Source organism: Chanos chanos, chromosome 9 (genome assembly GCF_902362185.1).
Source record: "Chanos chanos chromosome 9, fChaCha1.1, whole genome shotgun sequence".
Lineage (NCBI taxonomy): Eukaryota > Metazoa > Chordata > Actinopteri > Gonorynchiformes > Chanidae > Chanos > Chanos chanos.
The window spans coordinates 9,581,497-9,590,956 of NC_044503.1; the positions used below are offsets into that span (position 1 = coordinate 9,581,497).

The 9,460-nt window shown below is 41.5% G+C and overlaps 1 protein-coding gene across 2 annotated transcripts in view; it reads right to left on the minus strand.

The window, feature by feature from the left end:
- Positions 1 to 3,397: 3,397 nt before the first annotated feature.
- Positions 3,398 to 9,460, minus strand: part of magixa (MAGI family member, X-linked a) — a 33,396-nt gene continuing 27,333 nt past the window's right edge. For both annotated transcript variants that reach the window (XM_030783501.1, XM_030783500.1), the window contains exons 13-17: positions 8,149 to 8,349; positions 7,896 to 7,972; positions 7,573 to 7,716; positions 6,691 to 6,829; positions 3,398 to 5,437 (exon numbers count right to left, since the gene is read on the minus strand). In XM_030783501.1, coding sequence (XP_030639361.1) covers positions 4,566 to 5,437; positions 6,691 to 6,829; positions 7,573 to 7,716; positions 7,896 to 7,972; positions 8,149 to 8,349 — 1,433 coding nt within the window. In that variant the 3' untranslated portion in view covers positions 3,398 to 4,565. The remainder of the gene's footprint in view (positions 5,438 to 6,690; positions 6,830 to 7,572; positions 7,717 to 7,895; positions 7,973 to 8,148; positions 8,350 to 9,460) is intronic.

Consider the following 9,460-nt stretch of genomic DNA (forward strand, 5'->3'; position numbering starts at 1 on the left):
TTTTTCTTTACTGTGTCAGGAAAACATTCATCCAATTCAGGACACTGGTTGAACTTGTCTTGAATTCTAAGTAGTTCACACCAAAGTGTATGTGTGGTACTGAGCTGTTTAAGAAATGAACTATGAGGGATGTTGTTCTGTGCAGTAGATATGAGGGATGTTGTTCTGTGCAGTGGATATAAGGGACTGATGTTGTATGTTGCTTGTGTGGGTGTTACACATCTCTGAAGCTCTCTGATCATGAATTTGTGTGAGTGTATGTACATGTGTATGTGTTGTCCATAAGCTATATCACATTCCTCTTCAAAATCGAATGACCAGTCCTCGAAATGCAGAAAACGTTCATTTTAGATGTCGTATGAAACCCACCCTTGCATCTGTCATGTTTGTTTCTTGGCAGACATCACTTGTCAAGGATATTTATAAATCTCTGGGATTCAATGAATTCATTACAGATTAATCAGTTGAACAGATTGAGATTAATCACCACTGAATATATGAAATATGAGTAAGATTTGAAAATGAAATGCAGTAAAGAAAACAGGTCACATCTCACAACTGGGTGCACAGAACTAGGCAAAAAAAAAACAACTCCCAATAGAGAAGTGAAGAATTAGTCTCAGGTGAGCAGGTAACACAGTTGTGCTAGTCAGCTCAATGCAGATTCTGTTTGACCTCATTTCTGAATTAAAAAAAAAAAGTGTCTTATCTTCTGTCATACGCTAAACAAACAACAAACACATACAATCTCCTTGTTAATCAGTTCATTTTATTTCAGTATCTGCATGTCATTTTATTCATTGTTCAAAACTCCCTGTTGATGCATTCAAAAACAAAAAAACAATATCTTCATACATAACAAGAGCAATGATAAAAACCTGTACATCTGTATACCGTAAGTATCACATAAACTGGTTATATATACACAAACAGGCCCCATCTTAGGTTTCACTGTGATCTCCAGCTCAGAACAATGGCTATTCACACAGCTTCAAGTGTAGAAGGAGAGAATCCAAGATCAATTGGCTAAAAATCTGCCTAGCAACCATCAGGCTCCTGTTTACGACCTGTCTACTTTCCCTGTCTACCCACACATAATACTGACTGAAGAGAGAGGACATAGTAAAATTCTTAAGGAAGCAATCACTACACATGGTCCTGAGGCATTGATTTCAATGATGGTAAACATTCTTTTGGCTCCCGAGTAGGTTCCGCTGGTCCCTCTATGGCAAAACGTCCTCCTCTCCTCTGTCAGTCTTATGGGTCCTCGTAATGAGGCAGCTATGACATACAGGAGCTGAAAGAATGTACAGCTTCACCGAAATGAGCTTAGCCTTTGACTTCCGGTGGAGCAGCTTACCCCTTAAGAATTTTACACAGGCTCGTACTTCAATTACAAATGCGCCAAGGTGTCTGTCGAGTAGAATATTCCGGATTTTTTTTTTTTTTTTTTTTTAATGAGTACCGTCTTTGACTAGCCAGAAATTCATTACGTAAACATCTTGGCACCAAATCGTTTTGATTTACAAATACACTAATTGCTGTCTGTACAATGGCTGACTCCTTACAAGGCCAATACAGCGAATTCAAGTTAGCTGAAACTTTTTTTTTTTTTTACTTTTTTTTTTTCCACGTTTCTAATTTACAAGGACAAAGGCCTAAGTTTATTTCCTTAACAATGGGAAAAAGAATGACATCATCAATTAGCATTTAAGTAGCACTGCAAAAAACCTCATGACTTTTAGAGTATCAAAAACATTGCATCGCAATACGTCGGTTTGCTCAAAATATGGCTCTTGCAAAACAACAAGTTTAAAGAAAAAAGATTCTGCGAGAGCAATTTTTTTTTTTTTCCTAGGGCCCTAAGATATACAATGAGAACAATTACAGGGGCAAGAACGACTTTTTATCGAGAATATTTGGTGAGCATGCTTTACGTAAATGCAAAATGCATGATTCAGACTAGACGTTTGATTAAGGTTTTGGGTGGTTCTTTTACACTTTATAGATTAACTATCAAAAGCCTAGTCACTGGCTTGAAGAACACAATACGCTTTAAAGCGCTAAAGTAGGGGTAGAGTGAGTGATTCTCCTATCCATATACCTGCCACACACTTAGAACAACAGTACTGACAAACAAGAGATCTCCATAAGACAAATGAAAAGATACTGTGTGAAAAAAGTGAAACTTAGTGACTTTTTTTTTTTTCTTCTTGACAATAAGAGTGAATGTTTATATGTAACAGTCATGCAGGCCTGAAGAACATCTTTCTCTAATATCAGTCTATTTATATATTTATGATATATGCCTCTGAGTAAGAGGCTAATCTGTTCAATATCTGCGTATGCATGTATCTTATTATAATTACAAAATATGATATTTATATTTTACTATTTCGAAATTTATCTCATAAATTTTTTTCTTATTTTTCTCTGTGCTACATACAATTTGCCTGTGGTTTGGTAACTTGCCTATAATATGCAGTGCTGGTACAAAGCCTCAATTCTCTGGAAATTTTTCTCTATGTACAATAAGCCCGCCTATAAAAAAAAAAAAAAAGAAAAGAAAAGAAAAAAGAGAAGATAGAGAGTGATAAACTTGCTACAGTATATTCCTGGCATTGAGGAAAACAAAGGAAAAAAAAACTTTCATAATTTTTTTTTTTTTTTTTACCAGAACATTTACATTGAGCCACTCAATGTCCCAGTTCTATACAAATACACTGATGTATTTGTTAACAATTGCATTGCCCTTTTATCATCAATTACAAATTCAGCATCTGTACACAGGCTGACTAAGGACTCCATCAGAACAGTGAAAAACAAAAAAAAACAAACATACAAACAAAAAAAACCATGAGAAGTGTTTCTACCATACCATGATATTTTCACTACACTGATATGCCGTGGATTGCTTAGGTAAAAGCCACGCGGTGCATACTTGAAAGAACAGAGGGGAAAATGGCTTCTTATTGCTCGGAGGGACGAGGTAACGACTTGATGCATAAGCAGGCACAGCACATCTGATATCCATGGACCTCTGTCTCCCCTTTTTTTGTTCTGACCCAAACTCTGTCTCAGCCTGCCAGCGTTTTAACAGTACACGAGCATACCAAGTTCACCCTTGGTACGTAAAAACGACCACGATTGAACCATTTGAGTCTTACAAAATGCATAGAAGACCAGTATCAAAATGCCCTTTGTAGTCCCCTGAAAAAAAAAAAATCCATTTTTAAATTTAGTGACAGGCATGTGATCAGCAAGCCCATTATGGGAAGGGGAGCAGAGAAGAGCTGAAAGGATGAAGCTGTTTTCCTTTGTGTTTGTGTATGTGGATGTGTGTGTGTGTGTGTGTGTGTGTGTGTGTGTGCGCGCGCACGCACGCATAGGTGTATGAGTGTGTGCGTGTGTGTGTGAGTGAGAGGTGTGAGTCTGTATGAATGTCTTGGTGTGTTTTCTGTTTATCTTGTTGTATGATGTACTGATTGCAAATGCATCAGGAACTGAGATGGAATCTAAACTATTGCAAATAATACCAACAAAATGCAGGAAATGACAAATTAAAAAAAAAAAAAAAAAAAAAAAACCCCACATGATCAGCTCCTGATTCAGCGTGGACATCTCAGGGAAAGTCAAGTGTCTTGTGTAAAGGAACATCGCATGAGGCACTTGAAATGACATTTAAATCAGTTCACAAACTCACTGAATTTATGTACATGTACAAAACGTACATCATACTTTTCCCTTACTTGTGTACTGAGTCTTGTATTATATATTTATGTGCAGTGTTACACACTCTCTGCAACGCTACGCTATTAACTCTCTCTCTTTTCTAAAATTTTCTCTCTCTTCTTCTTTTTTTTTTTTTTTTTTTTTTTTGGTAAACACCGGCTGAAGAAGCAAAAGGCACCTGAAGAGGTTAGTGATGGCTCATTAAGCCTCATTATAAAGTACTTTCTGAGCTCCAGCCAGACAGAAAGACCACCGCACACATAAAGAGGAAAGGGTTACAATCCAGCAAAAAATAAGCAAGCAGCTAAACATAATCTTAAATAAAGCGTCCTCTTTTTAATATATAATCTTAATTCATTTTCTAGGAACATACATGAAAAAATATTAAAATAAAATTTTTGAAATGAGTGTAAAAATAAATTGATACATGTTATGAGCAGCACTATGAACAAATAAAGTGATATTATTGTTCCTGACAGTTCCGGCTTTGCTAGGAGATTGCAATGCCCTTGCTTTACCTTTCAATGACCTCTAGATGGCGATAAAACTATATTTTTTTTAGATGTATAAGACTAAACATATCTGCAGAAGTGGACACAATCGCAATTCTCACTTGCATATTTGAGGTGGAAATGACACTGTAACTCAGAAGAACGGATTCGTGGATATTTTTACAATGAAGATGGGATATACGGAATGAGAAGGGCTCAGTGGAATGTAAGCGACGGCGTATGGTTTTGAAGAGAGATCTGTGTGCCTGTGTGTTTGTAAGAGAGAGAGAGAGAGAGAGAGAGTGAGAAAGAGAGGAAGGGTCCTGGGGTAGCCAGACAGGACTACAGTCCTCCTTGCCGTCCCCTCAGCCTGTTTCTCCCTAAGACCTGAGAGAGTTTCTGCCGGCTGGGTTTGAGCCACGGACCCGGGGCCAGCGGACCGACGGACTGCTGGGGATCTCTCGAGTCCAGTGGCGGCTGTGAACCCGCCGCGGCCCCAGACAAAGAGACGCTGGCCGCAGAGACGCTGACCTCCGAGACGCTGACCAGCGAGTCGACGTCGGAGGCGGCTTCTCCGGCCTTGTCGTCGTCCAACGGCATGAGGAAAGAGAAGAGGGCTTTCCCGGGCCCCGCCGCGACCTCCGGGTTCTCCGCGGCGACCGTTTCTCCCTCTTTTTCCCTTCCTTCCCTCTTTTTATCCCTCTGTCTGCCTTTTCCTCTCCCTGACTCTGAGTCCGACCGCCTCTCCTCCTCCGCCGTTAACGACGACCTTTTTTCTTTCCCCGTCTCCTCGCGTTCGACGGCGCCCTCTCTCGCCTTTCTCCTGCCGACTGCCAGACTCCTGCTTTTCTCCCTCTCTCTCTGCCTCTCCTTCTCTCCCCTCAAAGCGTTCTTAGGCAAACTCTGTGCGCGTCTCTCTCTCTGCGTCTCCCTCTCTTCAGACCGGGCGCTCCATGTCCCATTACCGCTAATTGCTAAACTTTCTTCCTCGGCCCTACCCAGGTCACTGTAAGGAGTCCCCCTCCCCTCTCCACCGCCTCCTCTCCTGCTGCTCCTCCCTTCTACACTGCTTCCCTTATTTCTCCTCTCTCTTCTGTCCTTTTTTACTTTATCCACCCTCCTACCGTCCCTTGGCAGAGAGTAATCTATTGCAGCCACACCCGGCTCCTCAGAGTGAAATGAGGAGGAGGGGGAGGCTGTTCCTTCCTCACGGTCTGGGAAGAGAAAGAGAGAGAGAGAGGAGAGGAGTTGAGTTAATGAGAAAACACAGCTGGCAGAGGAGCACTGTATTAAAGCAGAGAGGAGTCGTCACACAAAATGAGGATGGAGTTGCAGCAACCGGCCTAATGCAAGTCCACATAAGAGTAGACACTGAGTTCACAGAGGTTAGTTTCTCCGAACAAGACTTAAGGAGCATCCATATGGAGACGGTCAGCGGAGTGAAAATGTTAAGTGACGGCGATGAAAGTTTTATGGATTGAAAGTTGTTCTCAGGACAGATACTGTTTGTTTTGGGTAAAGTTTAATGTTTAACACTGAGACAAGTCCCATAAAGACTTCAAAAATGTTCACCAAGAGTAACTTACGTTCCATAAAACAGCTTAATAACTTACCTGTTAGCCTGAATGCTTCATTTTATAAGGGCTTTTATTTCTAATTTAATTTCGCATCATCAGTCTACCACATGTTTATTTCCCCCATTTCTTTCCCAAAGCATACACTGTATTATGACTGGACCTCAGCATGGCCACAGACACGAAGACCAGAAAACATATGGATGTATTGACAAGCAAGACCTCCACGCAAAGAAAACGATAAACCCAGAGAGCAAAAGGCACAACATAACGTAAAGAAAACAAAAAACAAAAAAAAAAAGAGAGAAAAACTAACAGGAACGGCTACCAACCGCGTATTTTCTGTCCGGCCGATGACATAGAAGCAAGGTTCTCCCTGTTTAGAGTTGGTCATACAGAGCGATAAGCTGGAGAGCTCCACTGAGAGAGAGCAAGACGAGCAATGAGAGAGAGAGAGAGAGAGAGAGAGAGAGGGATGGAAAAAATAGATGGAAACAGAGAGACAAAGCATAGGTGAAGGACCGTTAGATGAAGAGAGAGAAATACAAAAGGAGGGAGAGAGGGAATGAGAGAGAGAGGGATTCAGTAAATCAGTCTAGAAGAAGAAGAAGAAGAAGCAGGAAAAAAAAATCTCAAAACTGAGTTTGGGGCAAAAAAGAAAACAAGACAAAAGGACCATTCCATGGAAAACCCCAGAAAAATGAAAACAAAACAAAACAAAACAAAACAAAACAAAACAAAAAAAACCCAAAGACAACACCCCCCGAGGCAGTCAAGCAGATTATTAATCAAATTAAAAACCAGCTTCTTTATGACAGATTTATCATCATCATGAGTTCACACCAAACCTCTGTGCCTCTCTACTTTTTCACTCTGAATGTTTCTTTTCTCACCATAGTCAGGTACGTAACCATTGCCTTTCTTCAGGACCAGGTGGATGCGGTGGCCGCCCTTGCGGATCTGTTCCACAGCCTGGCTGTGAGTCATCCCCACTGTGCTGTCTCCATTGATCTCCACTAGCTGGTCACTCACCTGTGGAAAGCCCATTTTGAATGAGTCAGCTCACTACTAACACTGCACCGACAAGTATTACCGACACCTTTGAATGAAATACATTTTTTTTTTGAGTATTTTGTAATTTGTATGTGCTCTTGATTTAATGTGTTTCTTGACAATTAGGGGATAATTGTTTGTTGTTGTTGTTGGGTGGTTTTGCTGTTTTTCCCCCAAAAAAATCTTTGAATAAATTGTGGCCTCATTAAATTAGGGGAAATGGTGAGGAGGAAAATGTGATTTTTTTCCCATGATGCTTTACATGTTTCAGCAAGAGTTGCTTACCAGGAAATGTATTTTGTGTTTTTAAAATATATATTTAGTCTGATACGTTTTGGGCACCTGCTTTTTTTCTGCTCATACATTTATGGTCATGGTATTGTGAATTGCAAATAAAAAAGGCATTTTGATGCCTGGCTGTGCACATGACATGTGTGTGGTATTAAACATGCTTTGTCATGTAGACAAAGGTTTGTTTAGTGGGTCACACTTTGTATTCCACACAGAAACCAAACAATAACACACAAAAAAACTTTCAAATGTGCCCCGTATTGACACAAAAAGGCCATATGAGTACATGTGAATGTGTGTGTGTGTGTGTGTTTCTGTGTGTGTGTGTGTGTGTGTGTTTCTGTGTGTGTGTGTGTGTGTGTGTGTGTGTGTGTGTGTTTCTGTGTGTGTGTGTGTGTGTGTGTGTGTGCCCATGAGTGTGTGTTTCTGACCTGTATTTTCTGGCTGCGTGAGGCAGGTCCTCCCTCCATCAGTCCCAGTACATACAGGCCCATGTTATACTCACTGCCCCCCCTCAGACTGAAGCCAAAACCCGTGGGCCCCCTCTCCAGATCCACACTGTAATAGCGCGAGTCCTGCCCACAGAGACAGAGATGAAACGAGGAATAAAGGAAAAGATACAAAAACAAGGCCACTGGTCATATGTTGCAATGCAGAGACCATTTTCTACAGATAAGAATTTAAAATACTCTATTTCATTACATTGTATTCTATCTCAATACACACTACAGTGCAGTACTCCCTAGCGCTTTACCTTTTGTCTAGATCTGTGACCTTTCCTTGACCTGTTATCAGGGTCATAGTCAGCATACTCTGACAAGTTAGAGGAGTCTGAGAGAGAGAGAGAGAGAGAGAGAGAGAGAGCTTGTTAGGGACAAACTAGAGCTGACATTCCAGACGACAGGTGACCACTCAGGTGAGAGCTTTGTCATTTCAGGTAAACATTTGCTTGTGTTCAGTGCATGTGTCTGTCTCGTCTGGGTGTTTCTGAGTCTGAGGGCACGTACTGGTGTTGGAGCGAGGGATGATGGTTAGGCGGAGTGTGTTGCCTGCCCTGCGTAGGATCTGGGCAAGGTCACGGTGAGGCAGGGTCACCACTGAACGCCCCTCCACCGCCTCCAGCTGGTCGCCAGGCTGAATCTGACCGCTCCGAGCCGCAGGGCTGCCCCTCCGTACCGTCACAAACCTGTGAGAAAGAAGCGATGAAGCTGAAGAGAGAGAGAGAGAGAGGGAGGGAGAGAGAGAGGTCATGTCAGGGCGTTCTTGACTCTGAGGACAGGAGACAAGTTCCACACCTTTCAAAGGCTCTGAAGACCATGAACATTATTAAGCAAAGTGAAAAAAAAGTGTGGAGAGCGCTTTTAAACGGTCAGACAGCATAAACGAGAAAACAGCATTGAAGAGACAGAAGTTGCTGACCGATTACGTGAACTATATTTTTTCCCTCTTTCTTTTCCAAATCTAAGCGCTTGAATCCGTAATGAAACGATATATTAGGCAACAGAAGTCAAAAATAGCCCCTTCAGACTGACACTGGCTACAGACAACGACAGCTTTGCTAATAATTGATGATTGACTTAATAATTAAAAACTGGCTTCCGTTCCTGATGGCGAAATTAAGTCAAATCACGCACCAGTGCACAATATTCAGACCTTGCTAGATTTTCACATTTTTGGCTCCCAATGTTCTAGGGGACGGACGTTCAATGTTGCAAATGTGTTAAAGGTGGCAGTAGTTGAGGTGCATAGCTTTCAGTAAAGTGATAATTCAGCTTATTTGAGTTTATTTGTTCGAGAGCGAGACATAATACCATTTACCTGTGATATTCATTCACACAGTTTGGACAACACATACAGGAGAACCAAGAGAAGTGTCATAATTTCAGTCAGCATCAGCTCTCCACATCACTTATGAGTTAATACACACACACACACACACACACACACACACACACACACATACACACACCATCCCAATTTTTTTTTTTTTACACAATGTTAAGTGCAACATGGGAGAAGTTAGGTGATATAGGCCTAAAATTAGATTTATGCTGCTACATTTCTCTGCCCAAACACAGTATATTGGTGAAGCTAAACCCTATCTTGAGTCGACGGGTTTCAAACGAACGGAATTGGGCGTAAGATAAAGTTGATCCGTTTGAGAAGCACACTTTTAGGCACACCTTAGGCGGAAACATACACCTCCCCTCTCTCTAGTCCGGGCACGACGTCCCGACGGGGCATCGAATCCTTTCCACCCAAGTGTCTCTACAAAACCAGAATGAAAGAATTTCTCCGCCCGCTGGCCTCAAGCTGACT